This window comes from Myotis daubentonii, chromosome 6 (assembly GCF_963259705.1).
Source record: "Myotis daubentonii chromosome 6, mMyoDau2.1, whole genome shotgun sequence".
In the NCBI taxonomy this organism is placed as follows: Eukaryota; Metazoa; Chordata; class Mammalia; order Chiroptera; family Vespertilionidae; genus Myotis; species Myotis daubentonii.
Genome location: NC_081845.1, coordinates 67199064 through 67225740, shown reverse-complemented (window position 1 = coordinate 67225740; position 26677 = coordinate 67199064). Strand labels below are relative to the sequence as shown.

At 38.6% G+C, this 26677-nt stretch overlaps 1 protein-coding gene across 1 annotated transcript in view; it reads left to right on the top strand.

Moving 5' to 3' along the window:
* The first annotated feature begins 13307 nt into the window (after positions 1-13307).
* COL19A1 (collagen type XIX alpha 1 chain) overlaps positions 13308-26677 on the top strand; it is a 287102-nt gene continuing 273732 nt past the window's right edge. Inside the window, exons 1-3 of the mRNA XM_059699635.1 lie at positions 13308-13423; positions 23332-23406; positions 24100-24199. Coding sequence (XP_059555618.1) covers positions 13333-13423; positions 23332-23406; positions 24100-24199 — 266 coding nt within the window. The 5' untranslated portion in view covers positions 13308-13332. The remainder of the gene's footprint in view (positions 13424-23331; positions 23407-24099; positions 24200-26677) is intronic.

Here is a 26677-nt window from a genome sequence, read left to right as displayed (position 1 = left end):
TGGGAGTCTGTTTGGGTGGATGAAGAACGCACACCTGCAATTACGCATTCGCAGAGGCAGCTTCCTGATGGGACCAAAAACGCTTGGCGCGACGTGGCCGCTTTCCTGAGCTCCACATACTGCAGCTCGTGTCCTACGGGCACCGAGTGCAGGCGATACGCGTTCTACTTTAGTTCTAGGTGGTGTTTCTGGCTCTGCGATGGCAAAGCGGAACTATGAGCACTGCTGATGCGGGCGAGAACAGGCATCAAATACAGAATAGAAATCATTCACGGAGTTAACTGCACCAAACAAACCGTATCATTGCACGCCGCTAGGTATTCATTTTGGGTCTCTGTCTAGAGATGTTAACCCGGGAGGCGAGAAGACATGTTCCGGTGCCTGGGTCTCCGACCCGGGTCACTTATTCCGACCCGCGGGTCTTCCTCCCAAGTGCTACTTCGCGGGATCCCGGGACCCCGGCCTCCCCGGCCTCGCTCGCCCGGAGCCTCCGGCCCTAATTACCCTGCAGCGCGCGCCGCGCGGCCGGACCGAGCGCGCCCGCCGTCCCCGTCCCCGCAGACGCCGCCGCCGCTGCCGCGGGAACGTCCCGGCCCGGCGCTCGGAGAACGCGGCCCCCGCCTCCGCCGCCTTCGCCGCGAGAACGGCCGCCGCGGCCGTCAGTGCGCCGGCGCCGGGGCTGCCGGCGAGGCGGGGAGGAGGGAGCGGCGCCGCGCAACCCCGCTGGGGCGCTGCAGGGTCCCAAAGAAGTTTGTTGGCCCGGAACCAAGCATGTCGCCTCCGCTGGGCGCACCAGCTCCTCCAGAACAGGCGGGCGTGTAAGCAAAACCTGCCCCGCGCAGGACACTGAGGGCGGGAGGGAGCAGGCAGTCGCGGGGCAGGTGAGCTGGTGGACAGGCCAGGTTACGGGAGCCTCGGAGAGACTCTGATTTGGGAGATGGTGGAGAGGGTGTGGGAACACAGTGCTAGCCTCATGGGGCAGTAGCTGGGGCGGGGGGGGGGGCGGGGGGGGGGAGGTCAAAAAGGTCCTGAAAATGCCTAGAGTTTTCATGGAACCATCGAGGAACTGCAGCGGTGAGTGACCATGAGCCACAGCTTGAAGTCGGGAAATGGAAGGGTAAAGGGAAATATTGTGCTGCCTCCTGCCACCCCCCAATTCCAAGACGTCTTGGTCCCATCTGCTTGGAGGGAAGTCTGTGGAGCAACAAGATGGGAGGATGGTCAGGAAGCTCAAGAGGAACGTCTATCAGCCTGATAATGATGGAGGGCATGAAATGCCCCCCCCCCCCCCCAACCCCTGCCCTCCACCATAACCAAAAACAAAGAGAGACAGACAGAGAACGCGCACAAGGTGCTGCTTATTCTGCTCAAATCAAGCACTACTGTAGTTCTTTAAGGGGTCCTTAAAACCTGCTCTGTTCAAGTGTGTGATCTTCTCGCATCCCCTGGCTGGTGCGTGGCAAGAAAACTCTAGGACCCTCTCTAAGTGCAGATCTTTGATATGTGCCTGCAAAGGAGGAGCTGGGAGGTCCCAGTGTTGAGATGGTGCAAAACGCACCTAAAAGCCTATTTTCGAGGAGAGCTGACAGGATTCTTTGAGTGGGAATATTTGTCTTGAGTGGCAAAAAGGAAGGGTGGAAAAATTCATTTTCTCCCCAGGGGATAGAAAATGGAGAAAGTAACTGGTAGGTGTTTCCATGAGGCTTTGTCCAGACTGATTTCTCAAACTGGTAGGGAATCTAAGCAGCCTTTCCTGGGAAAGGAAGGTGAAGATGAGCAATAGAGCAAGGAGGTGAGCCTGAACCTGACATGAACAGGTCAGAGAAAGAGCAAGAAGGTGAAAGAAAATCAAATATGATTCATATCACAGTTTGGACACTATCTCTGTATCTGAATCATCACCCAAGGAAACCATCTAAAACAGATGGGAGCCCATGATATTCTCCAGAAATGGAAATTTTCCATCTACTTTCTGGTCTTCCAGTTTAATCTCTCCTGCTGCAGTTTTCGTTCATCCCTCCCCACCACCACCCCCAGAAAAAAATGCCCAGGGGGTACACAGAGTATCCATTTTAGAGGCAGGAGAAGATATGGGGGCATTGTATTGTTAATCAGTGTCATATCTACAATTCAAGAGAAGAATGAAAAATAAACAGAAATAAAAACTAGCAGAACTTAAAGAGATGCAAATATATAACCTGGAAAGGATGCTGGAAAAAATAGAATGAATGTGACTGAGTTGGATTATTTAAGGCAGGCCATGTTGAGGACGTATATCTTAAAGAGGCAGAGAATAACAAGGCGTAGCAGAAGAGAGCGAGAGGGAGGACATTCCAGCCAGAAGGAATGGCATGTGTGAAGGCTTAGAGGTGGGAGTGAGTAGTCATGTGCCTGGGAAGGCAGAGAATCCAAACTGGGGTGAAACCTGAGATGAAGAAAGCAGATAGCACCTGCCAAGGAGAGATTGGAGAGGAGAGGCTAAGAGGCAAGGGGCTCTTTAGGGTGTTATTTTATAGGCAAGTGGCGAGATAATCAGGTAAGGAAATTGCCCATTGAATTTGTAAGTTGATGGAAAGATGTTGAATGCAAGAGTGAAACAATAGGTCTGTCTTATCCATGCATCTGGTTTATGATCTCTCTCTCTTTGAGAGAAATCAGATATAACTCACTAGATTGTAAGATTATTCGATCAGAAAGCTAGTAGAGCTCCTGGAACAACAGAAAAAGTTAATAAAGTGGGAAAACATATATATATATAAATTTAAAAGTTTAAGTGGCAGTGGATTATTGACATAGATATATCTGTGGAAATGGAGCTAAAGAATTGAAATCTGAAAAAAATGTAGGTCAGTCGTGAAGGTTGAGATTGAGAATAGTTTATGTATAGGATAGAGAGGATGGATTAAGCATGCTCAAGGGGAACCTGAAGTTAGAGATCCTATAGGAAGCAGGCACTAGTTTTGAAGTGACAGAAGAAATAACAGGGAACTCTGAGAAAAGGTGATAAAGTTGACAAATATTAGAGGAGTAGAAACGTTCAGAACCAAGGAATATATTTTCTGTGAAGGAGAGAACAACCTTGACTATATATTGTTGTCCCCAAAAGAACTGAAATTGCATGCACTGATCCTTTTAGTAATTTTCCTATATTTTCTGTAATTTTTTACTTCATCCATACCCTATCTAGATATATTACTCAACAGTTCCAACCTTTCGTTTGTTTAATTTTAGTACAAAGGTATTGCTTTAGACTATATTGATCCCACAAATTGAACAAATGAGTACCTACTAAATGCCAAGTTTAAACAAAACCCAACTGATAAGTTGCAATTATTTTTTCTCCAAGATGTTGACTGTTGATAGGAGACAGAGCATACACCTCTCTGAGGATTGGGCAGTGAAAAGCCACCAAGAGACTTCAGCAAAGCAGAACACTAATGTGATTAAAGTTTTGGTTTAGAAATGGAATTATTTAGCAGTAGGAGATGCAGTTAAGGGGAGCCTGACTATTGTGGCAGCTGGGGGAAGGAAGGTCTACTCTTGCACGAATTTCGTGCATCAGGCCTCTAGTATTTTGTAAAATGACTGAAGGAAAGGAGACTAGTTAGGAGCCTATTGCACTTTTCCAGATTAGAAATGGTAAGGACATGAACTAAGGCAGTTTTTGTGAGGATGAGGAAGTTGGTATGGATTCCAAAGACATTTTAAAAGTAGATTTGGTAAACTTTGAAATTTGATATGGAGGGTAAAGAATGGGTTGAAGATGATTTTGAAATTTCTAATTTAGGCTTCTAAGTTAATGATGATGCCTGTAATTGAAATATGAAGGTCAAGAGGTATCTGTAGAATATAGAGGGCAGAAACTTTCCCTAAGCTGCAAAGGAATTCCCAAAGTAACCTGTTTCATTACTACAGTCAATGAAAAGTATCGTGAAATAATGCTAAATCTAGTTCTAAACTTAGAGGGTATATTTGTCCTATTATTGGCTTAGAGTTTTAACTCTATAGGTATAGCTTTGCAGTCGGTTTTCTCCAATAGTCTATAGACTCTAGTATAGCTTCATGAAAGATAGATTCTAAAGATTGGTAAAGAACAGATGTAAGACACCTGTTGTTTTGCTCATTTACAAGATGTGTCACTTCATAACAGTATGGCCAGATTTTTTTGGTGGAGTTACATACAGACATACTGAAGGGTAGTCAAGATGGTTTGTTTTAAAATTTGTCTTCTATCCACCCACATAGCATTTCTCTTTATAATGCATGCTCTGAAAAAGGGTTCTTTCATTTAACAAATCAAGCCTATTTTTTTTGAAAGTCAAAATATTGTGTTGCTCATTAACAGCCTATATAAAGCCAAAGACAATGTATGTGTTTATTTATTTTCGGTTTTGCTGACCAAGGGATTTCCCTTCATTGTCTCACTGCTGTATACCCAATGACTACTGGATCCCCAGTGGCACATTGTAGGAACCTCATCCTGTCAATGGAACAAAAGACTAAGGGTTCCCAATGTCCCTTTCTGTCATTTTTGTGCTCTTTTTACACAAATATAGATTAATAAGGGATTTAAAAAAAATCTATGTCCTCATTCAAATATTGTTAGTTTTGATAGTTGCCTTATAGGATTTCAAGAGCTGGATTAAGGAAGTTTAAGGGAGAGTGACTATTTTCCCTTTAGTAATTCCCTTAACCCAACCAGTATCCAAAACTATTCTGGTTGGCAGAGGATGGTAAGAATAACGGGTTAGAGGTAGAGAGAGGTCAGAGCCAGGCCATTAGGCAGCTTTTATTTCTTTGTTAACAAGGGACTGAGAAATCAGTTACAGGCAGGACTGTCTGGATGATTTTAGAGGTTCATAGGCTCTAGCAGTGTTGTCTGCTTAAGACTACCATTGCTGGGCACACTAACAATTATGATGCTAGTATTTTGTAGCATCAGGAAGAAACTGTCTGAAGTCTGACTTGGGTATTGATAGAGAATAGCTGAAAATTTAAAAGGAAGTGTATAGAATGTGATAGGTCTGTCCCACCTCCTGATGGTAAACATGGTGTAACAGCAAAGGCTTATTAGTTAAGCAGACCTGGACTTGAATCGCTGGCTGTGGGATCTTCTCTATGAGCTTTAATGTTTCCCATCTGCAGACCAGGGACCTGCTGCCTGTCTTCAGTGCCACCCTGAGGCCTGGGCAAAAGGGTCCCTGCCCTGAGCCCTCTACTTTAGAAGGCCCTGATATGCCCTTGCTCTGGATGTGCACCTGCTCTCAGTGTTAGGAGTTAAGAGAAGGAAGGAGACTTGCCCACCCAAAGAATGATCTAGACCAGGCTCTGGGTATACAAGATCCTGAAATTCCTTGGCTGAATCACCTTTAGTCCTATTGCAGGATATGGAAGCTCTCCTCCTGGGATCCATCTTCCCAGGGCCAGACCAAGTTACTAGGTGTGAACACCCCTAGGCCCAAGGGAATGGTCAAGGAATGGCTGTTTGCACAGCATGGAGCTTAGAATTATTGGGATGTTCTCATATGTGTGGTTGAGGCCCCTGGTAGTGTACAGGGAGTCAGGAATGGGAAAAAGTGAGGGCTGGACTTTGGTCCAGGCCAAAGGCCAGTATATTCCTTACAGTTTGCGCTGTCAATTCTAAACTTGACGTTGGCTTTCAGGTTATTTACCAAGATAAAAGGAAAAAAAAAACATATCTATTATCAGTTTTATTAGCTTTATTTTTAACTTTCTAATATTTGACATATGGTATGTAGATATCTCGCCCTAACCCCATTTCTTCATGCCTGCCTCTTAAATTATTAAAATCAAATACCATATATACTAGTAAAAGAAATTCTACTGCAGAAAATGACAACAGGTATGACCAATTTTCTTCATATCCTTCTTAAAATGGATCATGAGACATCCTTGTACACATTTGGAAAAAAGTGTACTTTAAGAAAGCTTAGCATACACGTATATTATTCTGAGGTTCTACATCACTCACTCCATTGGGAAAACATTAAAGGTCTGTGTTAAAGTTTAAATCTTATCTGGGAAGAACAACACATTAAACACTGGCCTACATTCTTTTATAAAGCGAACTTGATAACCACGTAGCTGGGATCTGAGGGACAGGGTAGAAAAGAGGCAAGTTTTGATGAGGAAGGCGATTGTGGACAAAGCCAAGAATTGAGATCTGGGGAGGGCACCGGGAAGGCAGCAGGGAGCAGCCTGAGAACAGCAGGTGTCTGGGGAGAGTGAGAAGGATCTGAGGAGAGTCCAGAAAGACCCCGAGGAAAGCTTTGTCCTCAACAATTTTGGGGGTGTCAACCCTTGTCAACAGCTTACAGCAGAGATTAAAGATCTGAAAAAAGTGTTTTTTCCCCTTCTTTTTAACATATACAGGATTCATTTTGAGAATTCAATAAAAAGTTATTTCTAATATTCCTAGCTGAGTGGAGTATGTCTCTATTTAAATAAGGTTGGGACAACAGGAAAATCGGATAGTAAACATATTTTAGAAATGTACAAAGAGCAAAGGTGTTCATTATAGTAATCTTTGAAATATAAGATTCTGAGATGTCTTAAGAATTATAAAATAAAGATAAAATTATTGTTACTATAGATTCAAAGGTAAGTATAATTTACTGTATCTCAAGACTTGAAAATTGGCAGCTTTTTACTTTTTAAAATTCAGTGAATATCTAAATTTTTTTTTTAATTTTTCAATTACAGTTTACATACAATACTATGTTGTGTTAGTTTCAACTGTATGGCATAGTAGTTAGGCAGTCATATCCTTTATAAAGTGGTCCCCATGATATTTCAAGTACCCACCTGGCACTGTATATATTTATTATAATACTAGAGGCCTGTTGCACGAAGAGATTTGTGCAATAGGCCTTCCCTTCCCTTGGCTGCTGGCACCGCTTTCCTCCTGCACCCGGGACCCAGGCCTTCGCTTTGGCTGGGCTCCGACTGGAGCCACCCCAGAGCCATCAGGCTTTGCTGCGCAGGCCCCGGCGCCGTGAGGCCTCTAAGCTCCGCCTGGCACTGGAGCCCTGTAGCCTCACTGCTCCGCCTGACGCTGGGGCCGTGAGGCCTCGCTGCTCTGCCTGGTGCCTGGGTGTGAGGCCTTGCTGCTTCGGCCTCAGGCCGTCAGACTTCGCTTTACTGCTTGGAACCTAGTATGCAAATTAACCGCCATCTTTTTTTGGTGGTTAATTTGCATACCACACTGATTAGCCAATAGGAGGCATAGTGAAGGTATGGTCAATTACCATGTTTGTCTATTATTAGGTAAGATTATTTACTGTATTCCATATGGTGCAGTTTACATCCCCTGGACTATTTTGTGACTACCAAAATTTGTAGTTCTCAATACCTTCACCTTTTCTGAAAATATTTCTTGAGTCTCTGTTTTTCCAGGTACTGTGCCAAGTGCTCAGGATACAGTGATAGAACAGACAGACATAATCCGTGCCCTCAAGGAGCTTAGAATTGAGTAAGAGCAATAAACATATGTACACAGACAAAATAGTCTGAGCTAGAGAAACATAGGGCCAGGGCATGGACAGGTAATGGCTTTTCCATTTAGTAACATTTAAATTGAAAGATGTAAGGAAGAGCAGGACCCAGCATATTCCCAGATGAGGAAAAAGCATACACAAAAGCCATGAGGTTGGAAAGAATTAGGGAATTTGAGGAATAGGACATTAGTGAAGATAAATATACCAAATGAGACTGGAAAGGTGGGTAAGGAGCCAGATTATTCAGGGCTTCTAGGCCATAGAAAGGATTTTTTGGATTGCATTTGAAGCACAGTGGGAAACCACTAAAGGGTTTAAAGCTGGAAATGACATGATCCAACTTTGATTTTTAAAAAAATATCTCTAATCTATGTTGAGAGTGAATTTTGTCAGAAGTTGATGATGCATGAGGGAAATTAGTTTAGGGAACTGTTGAGGAGTCTAGATCAGGACGATATGACCTAGGATAGTGGTAGAGGACTGGAGAGCAATGAATGGATTGAAAATGTGTTCAGGGTAACACTGGTATGATGGTTTGGGCGTGGGAGATGATAAGGAAGACAGAAGAATCCATGTGTGCTTAGGTTTCTGGTTTGAGCATTTTGTTGGGTGCTAATTATTGTGATTGGGAAGAGAATGAGAGGAACAAGTTGTGGTTGAGAATCAAATGTTTATTTGTATAGTTACAGATGTCTGTGTGACATCTAAGAGAGATTGAGTTGGCAGGTGGATGCAAAGTCTAAAGTTCAGAGAAGAGGATTGGGCTGGAGATGTAAATTTTTGATTTATCATCTGACAAATACTACTTAAAGACAAGAGAATGGTGAGATCACCTAGGAAGACATTATAAAGAGATAGGAGAGGAGGGCCCACAGATTCCAGAGTTAATAAATCAGGTATACAAAAAGATCTGACAAGAGAATTTAGAAGGAAATCCCAGAGAGTATGAGAGCAGAGAGGCCAATGAAATGAGGGTTTCAAGGAGGAGGAAGTGGTCAGCTATTGGAAATAACACCAACAGTTGAATTAGATAAGGAGGGAAAAGGATTCTTTTTAAAAATATATATTTTTATTGATTTCAGAGAGGGAGAGAGAGAGATAGAAACATTAATGATGAGAGAGAATCATTGATTGACTGCCTCCTGCATGCCCCACACTGGAGATTGAGCCTGGCAACCTGGGCATGTACCCTGACCAGGAATTGAATTGTGATCTCCTGGTTGATGGGTCAATGCTCAACCACTGAGCTATACCAGACTGGGTGAGAAAAGGATTCTTCTTTCAAGATCTTGCTGAACTTGGCCAGTGACATTTCAGTAGATTGGCAATGGTGATCTCACCATTCCAGTGGAATGGCAATTCTTTAGTGAATAGAATGCTTAGTCAACTAACAATAACATCTTGTTCTTCAAACCTTTTGGATAAATGAAACTAAGTACAATTATTCTCTAAGTGGCTCAAATAAATAGTTGGGAGACCTCAAGATTGAATTCATATGCTTATGGCTATATAGCCCTCTGGTTCTTTGTTGCTGAACAGGGACTAAAACTTCAATGAACAAATTTTTAGGATGCCTTGGCGCTTCTTCCTTGTGCAAATATCAATATTAATATCAGGTTAAGAAGAGAAATGCAACTAAATTTTTACTAATGACTATTTATGAATATGTAGAGCGAACAATTATAATAGCAGGTACTTTTTTTTTTGAACACTTATTGTGTTCAGGGCCCTCTGCTTTACTCTTTCCAGGTATTAAATAGTATTGTTCCTAGTTTTCAGGTGAATAAATGAAGGCTTGGTGAAAATACATAAGTGGCAAAGCTCAGACACGAAGCCATGGTTTTAGCTACTATATTATGCGGCTAATTTATCAACTAATAAAAATCACTTTGTTTAAAAATGAAAGTGATCAAGGATCTCTCTGAAAGTTAGATCAGTATTTGTGAGTTTGATCAATATTTGTGAGTTTGTTTCTTTGAAATAGAATTAATTGCTTTAACAGTTATCAACTGATTTGAAGTAATAGCTAGGATAAGTTTGCAAAGTCCCATTAGGATTAGGGCTATATCTAGATGACAGAGTTCAAAAGAAATAAGTATAAAACCAGGTGTTTGATATTTAGAACCACACATATGATTTTAATATTACAACTGCTGCTTCTAGCTATTCACTCAGAAATATCCAAAATCTTGAGTTAATTTTAAAATGCTGATCTTAGAGTTTTTGGCACATGCAAAATACCAAAGATGGTGGCTTTAGTTTTCTTCTAAAGAGTGTCTATGGATAACATTTAGGCACTGGTATGATGGTTTATTTTATATTTGACTCGAGTAAACTTTGAATGGTGGTAAATATATGACATAATATTATTTGCATATTTAGAACTCTTAGAATAGCTATTCTAATAATACTGTGTTTGTCAAGTACACTGAAGGAGCCATTATATTTTTAATTGCAATTCATTTCCATGTTAGTTACTGCACTATAAAAATTAATTTAAGTAATGTTAAAATTTTCCATTACAGGGATTCTATTTACTAAATCTTTTATTGTAATGTCTGTAAAGTAATAGTCTGAATTCAGAAAGATAATTTTGGGAGGTAATATTAAATATGATGTTAATGGCAGGCTCAGATGTGGTGGGCATTGCATAGATCCATTTTATACTTTAAATAGAAGGACAAATATTTTTTATGTGTGCAGTAATTACACCAGTAGCAATAATTATTCAATCCAGTAACAAAATAGTTAAGTTTATAGAAAATGTGATATTAAGTCAAAATACGGAAAATTATTATTCAGAAGAGAAAATAGAATTGTAATTAATAAAATTACATTTTAAAGATATAAATAATTATATATGACACTAAAGAACAAGCAATAAAAGAAAAATTAATTTGGACTACATAAAAATAAAAAATTGTGCAGCAAAGGCCGCAAGCAACAGAGTGAAAAGGCAACCCACCATTTGGAAAAAAATATTTACAAGTCATATGTCTGACAAGGCATTAATAATCAGAATATATAAAGAACTCCTACAACTCAGCAACAACAACACAAACCAAATTTAAAAATAGGCAAGATTTAAATAGACATTTTTCCAAAGAAGATACAAAAATGGCTAATAAGCACATGAAAGTGTTCAATATCACAGATCCTTAGGGAAATAAAAATTAACACCGCAATGAGATACCATCTCATACCCATTAGGAGGGCTGCTATTACACACACACACGCGCACACACACACACACACACACACACACACCAGAAAATAATGTTGATGAGGATATGGAGAAATTGGAACTGTTGTGCATTGTTGCTGAGAATGTAAAATGGTTCAGCTTCTATAGAAAACAGTGTGATGGTTCCTCAGAAAATTAAAAATAGAATTATAATGTGATCCAGCATTTCCATTTCTGGGTATGTACTCAAAAGAATTGAAAGCAGGGACTTGAACAGATATTTATATATTCATGTTATTTGAATATTCATTATTCACAATAGCCAAAAGGTGGGAGAAACCAAACTTCCATCAAAGAGTGAATGGATAAACAATATATGGTATAAACATACCGTATAATATTATTCAGCCTTAATAAAGAAGGAAATTCTGACACCTGCTACAACATAGACAAACCTTGAGGAATTATGAAATAAAGTCACAAAAGGATAAATACTGTGTGATTCCATTTATATGAGATACTCAGAGTAGTTATATCTATAAAATACACAAGAGAATTGTGGTAGCTAGGGATCGGGGAAAGGAAAAATGGGGAGTTACAGAATTTCGGTTTTGCAAGATGAAAAGTTATGAATGGTAGTGATTCTTACACAATCATGTGAAGGTATTTAATGCCACTAAAATATACAATATTAAATTTATGTTAGGTGTAATTTACCAGGATTAAAAACAATAAAAATATATAAATTTTTGTAACTGGTGTGACATTAAACATTTTTTAAAGAAGACAAAATTTAAGTTTTAAGAGGTTGTATAGACATTGATAATTAGGAATCAATCTGAAAACATATTCAGAGTTCTTTCATACACATTAAGGTATATATTTACATATTATGAACATATTTTTCAATAATACATCTGATAAAGGGTTAATATCCAAAATATATAAAGATCTCATACAGCTTAACAAAAAGAAGACAGACAATCCAATTAAAAATGGGCAAAGGACCTAAATAGACACTTCTCCAAAGAGGACATACAGATGGCCAAGAGACCATGAAAAAATGCTCAAAGTCATTGATAATCAGAGGGATACAAATTAAAACAATGAAATATCACTTCACACCTGTCAGAACAGCTATATCAACAAATTAAGAAATGAGAAGTGCTGGTGAGGATGTGGAGAAAAGGGAACCCTCATACACTGCTGGTGGGAATGCAATCTGGTGCAGCCACTATGGAAAACAGTATGGAGTTTCCTCAAAAAATTAAACATGGAACTGCCATTTGACCTAGTGATCCCACTTCTAGGAATATATTCTAAGAAACCTAAAACACCAATCAGAAAGAATGTATGCAGTTTACAATAGCTAAAATCTGGAAACAGCCCAAGTGCCCATCAGTAGATGAATGGATAAAAAAAATCTGTGGTACATTTACACCATGAAATACTATGCAGCAGTAAAAAAAAAAAAAAAATCTAAAAGGATCTCTTACCCTTTGAGACAGCATGGAGGGACCTGGAGAGTATTATGCTAAGCAAAATAAGCCAGTCAGAGAAAGACAAGCATCACATGATCTCACAGATATGTGGAATATAATGAACAAAATAGATCTAGAGATAAATAAGCATGGAATCTCAGAGGAAGGCAGAGATGGATGGGTGGGATGAGATCAACCAACTTGTATGCATATATGCATAGCCCATGGACACAGACAATAGGGTGGTGAAGGTCTGAGCAGGGGTTGGGGGTAGGCTGGAGGGGGTCAGTGGGGGAAAAAAGGGAACATATACTTTTAACAATAAAGATTTAATTTTAAAAAGGTATATATTGATATATTATGTATAATTGCATATATAATCAATATCCAATTATAGTCAGCCTTCTGTACCTGGAGGTTTTGTATCCACAAATTCAACCAACTTTGGAATAAAAATATTCAGGGGGAAAAAGCCCAGAAAGTTTCAAAAAGCAAAACTTGAATTTGACACTTGCCAAGCACTGTGTTGAATCCACTCAAATGAAGTGATATGTAGGCATACTCTGCTGTAGCCCATCTGCATATATAGATTACTAGAGTCCTGGTGCATGGAATTCATGCACGGGTAGAGTCTCTAGGCCTGGCCGGCGATTGGGGCTGATCTGTGGGGTGACTAGCGGGGTGACCAGGGCCCCCTGCTGGCACCTGCCTTGGCTGGCCTGGTGCCACCCACTCACCTGCCCCTGCTGCCAGTGCTGGTCAGGGCCTGAGGCCTGGGGGCAGCTCCTGTGTCTGCCCCCTGGTGGTCAGTGCATGTCATAGCAACCAGTTGTTCTGCCAGTCATTCAGCTGTTTGTTCGATTTGCATATTAGGGTTTTATTATATAGGATATGCAATTACTATGCCATTTTATATTAGGGACTTGAGCACCTAAATATTTTAGTATCCTTGGGGGTTCTTGAATCAATCTGCCATTGATACCAAAGGACAACTGTATATAATTATACATAATGTAAAAATCTATTATGTTCTCTTTGGTGATGAGGATTTTCTGGAGATACAATGAGAGGAATTATATAATAAGCTCAATTCTAATATTTTGTTCTGTTTCAGATCTGTGGTCACTTGTTCACATGGTTTCGAGGCACAATGAGTCACACTGGCTCTTGGAAACTTTGGCTCTGGGTGGCACTGCTCCTGCTTCCTGCTTCCACTTCCGTGACGGTCAGGGACAAGCCAGGTATCCAGGCTACCTCTTTTTCCAGTCATCAAATGTTATTTATAGTCTTTAAATTATTTTTTTAAATCATGATAATAAATCTTGTTAAAGTTGAAGAGGTCATGGATTACCTTTATTTAGACAAAATAAATAATACATTGTTTTCCCCATTCACCTTCATTTGAACACTGAGAATTCCTAAAATTATCTCATTTTTTTTCATATGCATATTATATTGGTCTAAATGGCCTTTTCTTTCTCTCATTGGTATTTGCAAATATAAATATATTTGTGTTCATTTCTGTGTGTGTATATTTCTCCCTTTCTCCTTTAAGTTTTAAGTTATTTGAGTTATTCAAACGAGATCGGGCGCGTTCAGGGTGGTATGGCCGTAGAAGTTATTTGAGTTATTCAAATTATAAGGACAGAAACTCATCACCATTTAGAATTAACTGGGGACATATCTAATCTTAATTAGGAAAAAGTGAAAAATAGAATAGGAGATATAAAAGGAAATGTCGTTTAAATTATACGTCAGTTTTGTAATATCTCAGATGAGGTGAACAAAAGATTTGAACTAACTAAGTGATATTTATTTGTAATTGTTAGATTATCAACCTCATAAATATTTCCAAAGGGCTTGAAGGCAATTTGAAACTAATTCTACCTCTGATTTTTATAAATGATTATGTGGCTAATTAGGAATATTTTTCTTGAACAGTGAGTATGTGTAAGGTACTGATCTAGATGTACGTCATAATTAAAAGTTGAACTAGATACATTGAAAAAGCCAACTAGATACATTGAAAAAGCCATTTTCTAAGCAAAAAGAAACTTCAACTCTCCTGTGCAATTACATATAATGTATTCTGATTATGGTCACATGTGATGATGTATACAGAGTATGAGTCTCATTGTGCTTATTCTTTTAAATATATCCTTTAATAATTTTTGCTAACACTTATGAATACACTCTAGTAGAAACTTTTGAGTTTGAAGCACACATAAAATAAAAGCAATCTCTTATAAAGCTATAACAAATCTTAGTCTTTCAGAGTCTTATGTGAGTCTTTATGACTTTTTTTTTTTTTTTTTACTAATTTGGCAAGAGGTATGTTTCCTAAAATAATTTACATGAAAGTTTGTGTATCCTACCACTGTATAAATGACATCCTATGGCTGTCATACTTTTTTGGGGGGGGAAACTCTTTCTTCAGTGAGAAAGAAATTAGGAATGACTCATGGCAAAAAGAAGTACATGGAGCAGGGGAGTTTATTCTGACAAAGTTGTTACTATTCTGGATTTCTTTATGACTCTCTTATGAGAGCTAGAGATAATGCAAATTGGAACTTAGAAGGAACAGGACTGTTTTTGGTTAGAAAGGAAAATGAAACTTTGATTAAGTAGGACACAGTTTATAGGCACATGGTAGTGTATAATAAATGAATTTGATGATAATTATTTGAAAGATCTACATAAATGGATTTCCAATTTTAGTGTGAGCATGTATCATTGGGGGTATTATTTGCAAGCCCCAGTCTCAGAGATTCCCCTCATGCAGGACAGCCTTGGGTGGGATTCAGTCTTTCACATGTTTAGCAAGCTCCCCAGGTACATCTAATGCAGCATGTCAAAAGAAAACACTTACTTTTAGCCTAATGGCGTTGATTTTCTTGCATCTTATGCTATTGGGTTCCTTTTATTTTATTTTGTTTTGTTTTTTGCTTTTAATAACTTTTCTTTTATTGTGGTGAGAACACTTAACATGTGATCTACCCTCAGCAAATGTCTAAATCGATAATACAGCAGTGTTGACTATAGGCACAGTGTAGGACAGCGGATCTCTGGAATGTAATCATCTTGCATAACTGAAACTTTCCAGCTTGGGATTCCCCTGAATGTTTTGCTTTAGCAGCTTTGGTATCTCAATTCTTTAATCAGGTTATATTGTATGTAGGACAACGGAAATGTATGTATGCTGGCCCATTAACTTACCATCTGTCTGATAAATTTTCATAAGAGTATGAATTCAAAATTAATATGAGCTCTAACAGGATTCACATAACATAAAATACTAAAAGAAATTAAGAACAACATGAAGAGTTGATTTTTATCATGCCATTAGGTAGTAGGTGCTCGCAAAGTAATGCGTACTCCACGTGCCATGGAAATTGCTTAACTTCAAGTATCATTTGCTTTAATTACAATGTCAGCACAGCACTGTCATAAGGATTATTGAAGATGATGACCCACCAGGCATCGTCTTCTTGTGTCTTGTGTTGCTGATTCACAGCGCAGGTTCCAGTTTTAGTTTCCTCATGTGCAGACCTGTGCGTGTGGTCACTAACCATTTACCGGAGGGAAGTGATTACATCTAAAAATAAAATATAACCAATCTGAGGGAGAGGCTAGGGTTTCAGCTCTGGAGTCTGAAGTTGTCAACAGTCTACTGTTAAACCTAAATATATGAAGGATAAATTGAGTCTTTTAATTGCTTTACTTTGACTCTATGGTATGTTTAATAATTACTTGAATATTGTCCTACTTGGGACAGAATTCAAGTGTAACATGGAGTGCTTCAAAACAACTTGAATTTTAAAATCATGAAGCTATTTAGAATTTGCTTCATGTTTTTCATCAATTGTACTATTATCTGGAGATTGTGAGATAAGGCATATTTGTGTGTTTTCATGCTGCAGATGAACTTCTGTTCAAATGTAGCAGTTTCAACTTAGTTGTCAAAAGAGAGTAGGGAAGAGAATTGTATTAAAAATTATACAGCATGTAGATCAACTCAAAACTTACTGTACTCAGTTACTTAAAACTTTCTTCTGTGATAGCTACTTATGTATCAAACTAGAGGCCTGGTGCACAAATGCATGCACTGGTGGGGCTCCTGGGCCGGGGCAGGGGAGGGGTGAGGGGGGAAGGACCCTGATCAGGGAGAGAGACCATGGGAGGTTGGCCGGCCACGAGAGATTGGCTGTGGGAGTGCGCTGACCACTAGGGGGCAGCTGCGTTGAGGTGGTTAGTGTGTGTCACAGCGACTGGTCGACCAGTCGACCGGTCGTTTGGTCGACTGGTTATAACAGTCACTTAGGCTTTTATATATATACTAGAGGCCCGGTGCACAAAAATTTGTGCACTCGGGGGGAGGGGGAAGGGGGGTCCCTCAGCCCGGCTTGTGCCCTCTTGTAGTCTGGGACCACCTGCTGGCTTAGGCCTGCTCCCCAGGGGATTGGGCCTAAGCTGGCAATCAGATATCCCTCTGGCATCCTGGCAGCCCTCGGGGGATGTTCACTTGCCAGCGGGGAGCAGGCCTAAACTGCAGTCGGACATCCTTAGCACTGCTGAGGAGGCAGGAGAGGCTCCCACCCCCACTGCTGTACTGGCTTGTGGCTGAGCAGAGCTCCTCCCATGTGAGAGCGCCCTGACCACCAGAGGGCAGCTCCTGCATTGAGCGTCTGCCCCCTGGTGGTCAGTATGTGTCATAGTGACCAGTCATTCCCAGTCCTTCTGCTGTTAGGGTCAGTTTGCATATTACCCTTTTACTATATAGGATAGAGGCCTGGTACACGGGTGGGGGCTGGCTGGTTTGCCCTGAAGGGTGTCCTGGATCAGGGTGGGGGTCCCGCTGGGGTGCCTGGCCAGCCTGGATGAGGGGATGATGGCTGTTTGCAGCTGGTCACACCCCCTTCAGGGTGGGGTCCCCACTGGGGTGCCTGGCCAGCCTGGATGAGGGGATGATGGCTGTTTTTAGGCTGCCCACATCCCCTTCAGGGTGGGGTCCCCACTGGGGTGCCTGGCCTGTCTGGGTGAGGGGCTGAGGGCCGTTTTCAGGCTGGTGGGTGACTGAAGCTCCCACCCTCTCCTTTTTTTTCTTTTTCTTTTTTTAATTCTGGGATTTATTTACTTTCTATGGCTGTCACTGGAGCTGAGAGCCAGCTTTAGCTCTGAGGCCAGCTCCTGCTTGAGGCCTCGGCTGCTGAAAGAAGTTATCTGGAGTTTGTTTGGCTTCTATAATTGAAACACTGTTGCCATCACTGCCGCTCTAAGCTCTGAGGCTGAAGCTGGCTGAAAACAGGTATCTGGAGCTTGTTTAGCTGCTATAATTGCAACATTGTTTCTTAGACTGCAGCTCAGAGGCCGGCAGCGGCAGGCAGGGAACTTTGGCTTCCTCCATCACTGGAGCAAGCAAGCCTCCTGTTCACTTCAGCTGCTTGGCTGCCGGCCGCCATCTTGGTTGGCAGTTAATTTGCATATTGCCCTGATTAGCCCATGGGAAGGGTGTCGGGGTTATGGTCAATTTGCATCTTTCTCTTTTATTAGTGTAGATTCAGCGGGGCCTTGACTTACGAAGTGTCGCGACTAACATGTTTTTCAAGATATGAGCTGTCTCTCGGCTGATTTTTTGCTTTGAGTTGTGACCTAAAATTCGGGTTACGAGCCAGCTTCAGATACCCCACCGTTAGTTGGCGCAGTGAATGTCACAGTGAACGCCACAACATCAGCCCAGCATCACGTGTCTCACTCGTTCACTTTAAGATTTGACATACCAGTAATTTGAGTTACGAGCTCCGTCACGGAATGAATTAAACTCGTAAGTCAAGGCCCCACTGTATAGCTAATTAAAGGTTCCTCTGTTTCTCTTACTTTCCTTTAAGATAAAATATTGAATTATCATCAACAGTAACATTAAAACCAGAATAAAACCAGAATAAGGAAAAGCATCAAAAATAAAACAAACAGAAAACAAACCCACATGACTGAATACAAAGAGCCATGATAGAATGCCATCTAAATCATATATATATATTTTTTACTTATGGTAAAATTTCAAGTGTCTAGATTGAATTGGTTATAAACTTGGGCCCCAAACTATACATATAAGCCAGTGGTTCTCAATCTTTCTAATGCCGTGACCCTTTAATACAGTTCCTCATGTTGTGGTGACCGCCCAACCATAAGATTATTTTTGTTGCTACTTCATAACTGTAATTTTGCTACTGTTCTGAGTCATAATGTAAATATCTGATATGCAGGATGTATATAGGCGACCCCTGTGAAAGGGTCATTCGACCCCCAAAGGGGTCGTGACCCATAGGTTGAGAACCGCTGATATAAACCATTTTAAACTAGTTTTATATTAATTTCAAGAAAAAAAACATTCTGAAATTTGGTTTTTACCAATTGACAAACATTGCACTCTGAAATTTAGAGTAGGAAGTATGCTGTCATATAGAAAATATTATTTTGTGTTTTCAAGAATTTCTCATGTTCAGTATGGCACCATGTAATAAGCATGGTGCTACTGATCAAGGCACTTTGTGACTAAGTGGAGGAAAGCTTCACAAGTGTTCAGTAAAGGCATCGCTCCTCCATTAGTGTTCTCTCCTTTGGAGGAATAGCTTGGGAAACAAAATAAGCAGTGAAGATTCTGTGACCTTTTGTGATCTCTGTTAAAATAGTTTTCTTCCTCTCCCTCTCTTTTTTCTTGTTTGGTCACTTTTCCGTATTATTTTTGTTATATTCTGGTCCAATGTGCTTTCCCTATTTCTCTTAGGTCGTTGAATATCTAGGTCATAGAGTTAAGGTATATTTAGCTTTTGTAAATGCTGCCAAACAGTTTTCTAAGGTGGTTGTACTGTTTCTACTCCTACAGCAATGTAGGAGAGTTCTCCTTGCTTCACCTCCTCAACAGCACTTAGTGCTGTCAGTTCTTTAAATTTTAGCCATTTAGTTGTATCTCATTTTGGTTTTACTTTGCATTTCCCTGATTACTAAAGATGTTGAGCAACCTTTCATATGCAGGTTGACAATTTGGATATTCTTTTTTGTGAAGTGCTTAAGTTGTGTTTGTGTTTGTGTGTGTGTATTTTCAAAATAGGGCTTTAATCTTTTTCTTATTGGTTTGTGAGAGTCTTTGTATATTCTGGATAAGATACTTTATAGGATATGTGTTGTAATAGTCTGTAGTTCCTAGTCTGTGGCTTGCCTTTTTGCTCTTTTAATGTTGTCTTTTGATTAATAAATATTTTCATTTTAACGAAGTTCATTTTATCTATCTTTTATAATTAGTACTTTCTGCATCCCTTTTAAAAAATCTTTGCCACCCCAAGTTCATGAAGTTTTTATGTTTTTTTTTCTTTATTGTTTTACCCTTTAAAGTTATGTCTAAGTTAATCTCTAATTAATTTCTGTGCATGGTGTGAGGTAAGGGTCAAGGTTTAGTTGTTTTCCTACATAGAGATCCAGTTGACCCAGAACCATTTATTGAAGGTCGATTCTTTTTCCATTGTATATCAGTAGCCCTTTTATGGTAGACAAGGAGATCAGATATGTAAGGTCTGTTTTTAGACACTTTGTTTCATTGATCTATTTATCTATATGTGTACCAACAAATACTATGTTATAAAAATTCCTGATATCTGACTGTAATTTTCTAGCTTATTCTTCTTTGATTTTGCCTTAGCTATGTTAGTTTTTTTGTAGTTCCATATAAATTTGAGAATCGACTTGTTAGTTCAAACACACACACACACACACACACACACACACACACACATACACTCATACACTCACACACACTCGTTTGGGATTTTAATTGGTATTGCATTGAATCTGGAAATAAGTTGACAATTGACAGCTTAACAATATTGAATCTTCCCATCTAAATACTCTGGCTAATCTCTTCAATTACTTAGGCATTTAATGTCTCTCAGCAATATTCTCTAGTTTTTGGTGCAGAGATCTTGATGAGTTGCTTGGTTTTTATGAAAGTGACTATGGCCCGGGCCAAATACACAAGGTTTAAGTTTATATGGGCCGCAAAAAAACAAAAGCTTCAATTTTCTTTTTTTTTTTTTTTTTTAAATATATTTTATTGATTTTTTACAGAGAGGAAGGGAGAGAGATAGAGAGTCAGAAACATCGATGAGAGAGAAACATCGATCAGCTGCCTCCTGCACATCTCCCACTGGGGATATGCCCGCAACCCAGGTACATGCCCTTGACCGGAATCGAACCTGGGACCTTTCAGTCCGCAGGCCGACGCTCTATCCACTGAGCCAAACCGGTTTCGGCCAAAAGCTTCAATTTTCATAGAAATGTAGGTTTATTTTGATAGAGACATGCTGAATACAAAGGGCTGAAATAAATGAGTAATCGTTAACATAAAATAATAGAACATTTTAATAAAAATTAATATTTTTTATTGAACATTAACTTACCAGACACAGAATAACTGCACAAGTTAAGTGTAATGCAAATAAACCTATTTTTCTTGTTCCCTGAAAGTGAAGTATTTCCTGTTGCGCAAAAGTAGTCTAAGCCTAATGACGGGCAATTGGCTGCAATGGTGTGCCTGCGCATAAGGGAAATGAATGCAACACGATTATAGTAATCAGTTATTAGCGAATGTTGTAGTTCGTTATTAATAATTATGTATAACAGGATATTGTAAAAATTAAGTTATGAAATTTTTATTAAAAAGTTTCTTATATACCATTATATCGGCTAGGCCACAAAAATATTATTGTGGGCCACATGTGGCCATGGACCATGAGTTTGACATGCTTGCCCTAGCTGGTTTGGCTCAGTGGATAGAGGGTTGGCCTGTGGACCAAAGGTTCCCGGGTTTGATTCTGGTCAAGGGTACGTACCTTGGTTGCAGGCTTCTCCCTCGCCCAGGCCCTGATAGGGGCTCATGCAGGAGTCAACCAATCGATGTGTTTCTATCATTTCAATGTTTCTGTTTATCTTTCCCTCTCTCTTCTATTCTCCCTAAAATATCAATGGGAAAAATTCCTCAGGTAAGGATTAACAACCAAAAAAAAGTGACTATGAATTCAAGTTTACAAATTGGTAATGTTTACAAAATGTCCAGTTTCACTATTATATAGGACCTGCAGTTATGTTTAGATCTTTAAGGTAGGAATTTCCATAGTAGCTAACTAAGTAATATCAATAATTATTCTGTGATATAATTTCCTTTATGTGTATTAAAGCTTTTGATTAAATGGTAGCACTATTTAGAATTTGATTTATTATTCTGGTTAAATATATTAAGGTGATGCCCTGACCTTTGTGATGTATTTGTTAAAGAAAGGGCTCAGGAGCCCAGAAGTAGAACTGGAGAATCAGTAATTTCATTTTCCACAGAGCAGAAGGTCAATTTGGTTTTAAGCAGTTTATCTCCCCTCTGAATTCAAAACTTTTAGGTCATTGAACCCAAACATGAGTCTTAGATGTGGAGAATTAAGGTTGTGATTTACATTTCCAGAATCTAGCCTGAATGAGATTTAAACATACCCAGATAATGAAAAACTAGTGTCTACATGTACATTACTGTTTGAGTGTGTTGTGGTACTATTGAATATGTATACTTGCTTTGAGTAGAGACAAAATGTATCTTTTATTTCTTTGAATATTATTAAGTGTCTTAGCACATAATACTTTCTCAATGATTTTCTTTTCCCCCCCTCATTATAGGCCACTTTTGTTTATAGTAGAGTCCTTCGCTTTAGAAAGAAACGATATATACAATTATTGATTTCAGAGAGGAAGGGAGAGGGAGAGAGAAATAGAAACATCAATGAAGAGAGAGAATTATTGATTGGCTGCCTCCTGCACGCCCCCTGCTGGGGATTGAGTCCGCATCCAGGGCATGTGCCTTGACTGGGAATTGAACTGTGATCTCCTGGTTCATAGGTCGATGCTCAACCACTGAGCCACGCCAGCTGGGCGAGGACTTCACTCTTTTGCTTTTTAATTTTATTTTTATAACGTCTATGTAGGAATACCTGAACTGACTAAGGCAGTGGTAATAGACTGGGGGACTTAAACATCAAACATATATTTCACGCAGTTCTGGAGGCTGGGAAGTCCAAAGTCAGGCCGCTAGAGAGGTGAAGTTCTGGTGAGGGTCCTCTTTCTGGTTTCCTCACATGGCAGAGAAAGAGCTCTCTCCATCCCCTGATAAAGAAGGACACCAATTCCATCATGGGGGCCCCACTGCTATGACCTCCCCCCAAATTAATTTCCTCTTAAGGCCCTACCTCCAAATACTATTACATTATGGATTAATGCCTCAACATATGAATTTTGGACACTCAACCTGTCCATATTAGTCCCCTTCTGTTTAAAGTTTAATGTCACCTGGCACCAAAATCTGAATTAAAGTCATGTTGAAATAAACAGTGTGGTGATTGTGGTGGTGGAGGTGGAGGTGGAGGTGGTGGAGGACATAGAGCAGTGATGGCGAACCTTTTGAGCTCGGCGTGTCAGCATTTTGAAAAACCCTAAATTAACTCTGGTGCCGTGTCACATATAGAAATTTTTTGATATTTGCAACCATAGTAAAACAAAGATTTATATTTTTGATATTTATTATATATATATAAATGCCATTTAACAAAGAAAAATCAACCAAAAAAAGAGTGCGCGTGTCACCTCTGACACGCGTGTCACAGATTCACCATCACTGACATAGAGGGATAAATGGTGATGAAAAAAAGAAGAGAAAAGAAATATAATGGTAGTTCACTTGTTTTAATATTGGAATGTACTTTGAATATGAAAATTTAATGATGATAAAGCCAGCTAATTTCCTAATGTCAAGTATATAGCAACAATTCGAATGTTGGAATAATAATGATAATAGTAATAATAGTAATAGTAATAATAATAGTAATAGTAATAATAGCTAACACTAATAACCATCTACTGCATAGCAGTTCACATACATTAATAACCTCATGTAATCTTCACAAACACACTACTAGGTAGGTAACTTTCTTATCCTCATTTTAAAGAGATTTAATAAATTAGTTTAATTTATTCCCATTTTTAAGTTTATGGTTATATTGTGTGATTCAAATTTATTTGAAAAAGTTTATAGGAAATCCTTAGTACTTTTTCTTTTTAATAGAAAAACAATGTGCTATACTGAGAACAGAGGGACATCAGTTTTTCCAAGACAACAGAGATAAACTTGAAGTTTCAGGTAAGCATTATAATCCTTTACAAAGACACATGCTGGGTCAAATTATCACCAAATATGTAATATATTGTAGGTGATTCCTTGACATTGTAATTTAAGATGATGACATCAATATAAAAAATTAAAAGCAAAGAAGATGGATGATGTAGAAAATATGCTAAAAACAGATTTCTGCATTGTTTTAAGACCAACAACAACTCAACCTTTTGGAGAAAAAAGGTTATTTAAGATTATAGTTGTATACATTGTAGAGGTTTTGAAAAAAGAAAATTTATGAGAAAGAAGATCTCTCTACATTTCCCCACATCAATATATATTTTTCTAAAGTATTACATTTTTTAAAAGGCTGCTTAGTTTTCAGTTGAATGGTGGTAATAATTTTTACTTAACTGACTTTCTGTCTTTAGTTATCAGAATGGTTACAGTGAACTATTCTGATTATTTACTTAGGATAATTCCTTGGGTCAAAGAAAATTAATATTTTAGTTTTTTGAAACATATTTTATTTTTCTACATCCCAAAAAGAGTAAAAATGAAATAAAGAACTGTTGCTAATCCCAAGCAGCAGGACTTTAGTTGAAATAAATCAGTGCATAGATAAGGACAAGGAAAAAAAATCTTATTTAAAAATCAGTATCGTTGTGAATTTACTAAATTTAATAAAACTGCTGGATTAAATCATGTTATATTTTACAGGTTTTGATCTAGGAGAGAGCTTTTCTTTGCGACGTGCATTTTGTGAAGGTGATAAAACCTGTTTCAAATTGGGAAGTGCACTTCTTATTAGAGATACCATGTAAGTAAAATAAATTTTCTTTATATTGAAATAATACCACATAAACTATTTTCTAATGGGATCCCAAATAATTTGTTAAAAAATAAAACATCGAACTACTGTCATACTTGCTTGAATGCTGGGATAAATGTTCTGTTTATAAATCTGTTGTTTTTAATAATCTTTGCAATCTGATCTTGCTCTATGGTGTAAATACCACTTACACATACAGATAGTGGCATAATCTTTAGAGAATAGCAAATAAGTTTGTTTCTTGAAGGAATATTTTGATTTAAAGTAGACATGACCAACATTAGATTTTAAAATGTAAACATAAGGCACAATGTAGACTTGGAGACAAAAAGCTTAGATTTATTATATTTATTTCTATATGTTTTATGCATGTACATAAGCTTCATAATAAATTAAAATAAAAGAATGTAGCCCTTAAGTATTTATTTTATATGTTTTGCAGAGTAAATAGTAGAGAAAAACGGTTTTTCAGTTTTATTTTTGGTCTTGATACTTGTTTCATTTCAAAATAGTTTTATCAGAGGTTTCCTTTCTTATTTTTACTATTCTTTTTTTTCCCCCAATAAACTTGGGATTAAAAAAAGAATCACTTTCCATTTAAATACTGACAATTGGTCAGTAACTATTCAGGGTTAATAATTAATTCCTCATATGGTTGGCTATATGTCATTGGAGGGTGGATAAATAGTAATTCAGAAAGCTTGAGCCACCAGAAAGGCAGATCTAGCATATATGGTCATGATATTTAGTCTAGTAGTCCAAGATGAACATTTTAGTATATGAATACACTGCAATGAAAAAGGCATCAAAATTCTATTTGGTTTAAAATGCAGCATAGCTGTTCTTGTGTGAAAGCATATATGAATGTTTCATGTCCTGTTGGGTAGCCTAATATTTATGTTACCAGACATGGTTGTTGAGAATCTCAGCATTTGAATTCTCATCTTATTGCCTATCCTCAGATGCTCCATATAAACCATGTTTTTAACTTGCTTTTTTTTTTTTTTTTTGAGAAAAATCTCTTTAGACCTTCTATTTTGTGGTAATTTAGATACTTTTAGTTTAACGATATGGTTCGTTAGAAGTAAATTGCTTATTAATTAGTAAAAAATTAAGCGTAAAGGAAGAGAGTAATTTGACACTGAGGGGTATAATGAGTGATCGTCAGGTGGGGCACTTCAGCAGCTGTAACTATTGTGAGTGGATTTTAGGTGGCTTCACATGTAGGCATGAAACCCTCAGGGCAAGGCAGTTTCATGATTGGACAGCCATATGCAGTAAAGTCAAGTTGATATGTAGCTCATATATATTTCATATATATTCCTAGTAGGTAAATTTAATTAATGAATTTAAGAAAGTCAATAAATTCTCTTCCAAAAATTAAGATGTATTTTCTTTCATGCCCACTTCTTAATGATTTAAACCCCTGAAATTTTGGCCGAGTGGCTACAGGATTGGAGTGATAAATCTTTTAAAAATTCATGGGGCCTGTACATAGGAAAACTTAGCTAATTGTAAATAGTTATATTGGAAATTTTGCTGCCCCATTTAAGTAATGCTATTCCTCTTTGACTAGGTGTGATAGTAAATATTAGGTACAACTAGAAATTTATTTTCCCACTTTTAGCTCTAAATCACTATGTAATCCCTAGGCAATCAGCGTAAGTGAATTCTCTGACTCTGCACAGCAGAGCCCTGGTACCTCCACTACAGGAAACTGGAGGGTATCTGGTTAAGCTGACTAGCAAGTGTCAAGTAGCTTGGCACATCTCCACTTAATTTCACTCACTGAGCCAAGTGTGCTAGGATGCTTCTCTTGCATGATGCCATTTTGATTTTTCAATGAGACTGGAGTAAAGTTGCAGCTATTTATATATTTGTAAATAAGCTGCCTTGCAGAATTAGCATGGGAAAAGTCAGATGCTATCTTATATGAAAAATGGGGCTTCTTTCTGTGCCTGAGCTTGTTTTTATCTTCCAGGTGAGAATTATGAGGGGAGGGATCTAATGAGTGTATTGGTCAAATACCTACCTGTTGGGCAGACTTGGTACCTAAAGCCTAGCTTAATGTGGTGATCCCACAGGCTGCTCTTGCAAGGGCCCTTCAAATAAATGTTATACACTTCAGGGTGGCATGAGCTCAGGGAACATCTGAGGGACTTTATGTGCTTGGTTTTATTTTAAATTCATGTCCATTTCTTCAGTATTCCTTGGGATAGCAAATGGTATGTATTTGGGTTCTTCAAAGATTCTGGGTACTTGCTGCCTAGTTTCCTAGAATTATCTTTTAAGAAAAACAATTCCTTGACTTCTTGTATCTTCCAATATCCCTTGTTATGTGAAATAAATAATTCATTATGTCTATACATATTGAAAGAGAGCTATACCATAGATTATCATATTCCAATTACCTTTAAATTGTGTTTTGGCATTTATCAGGGCAAAATGTTGAAGTTTTGAGATAAA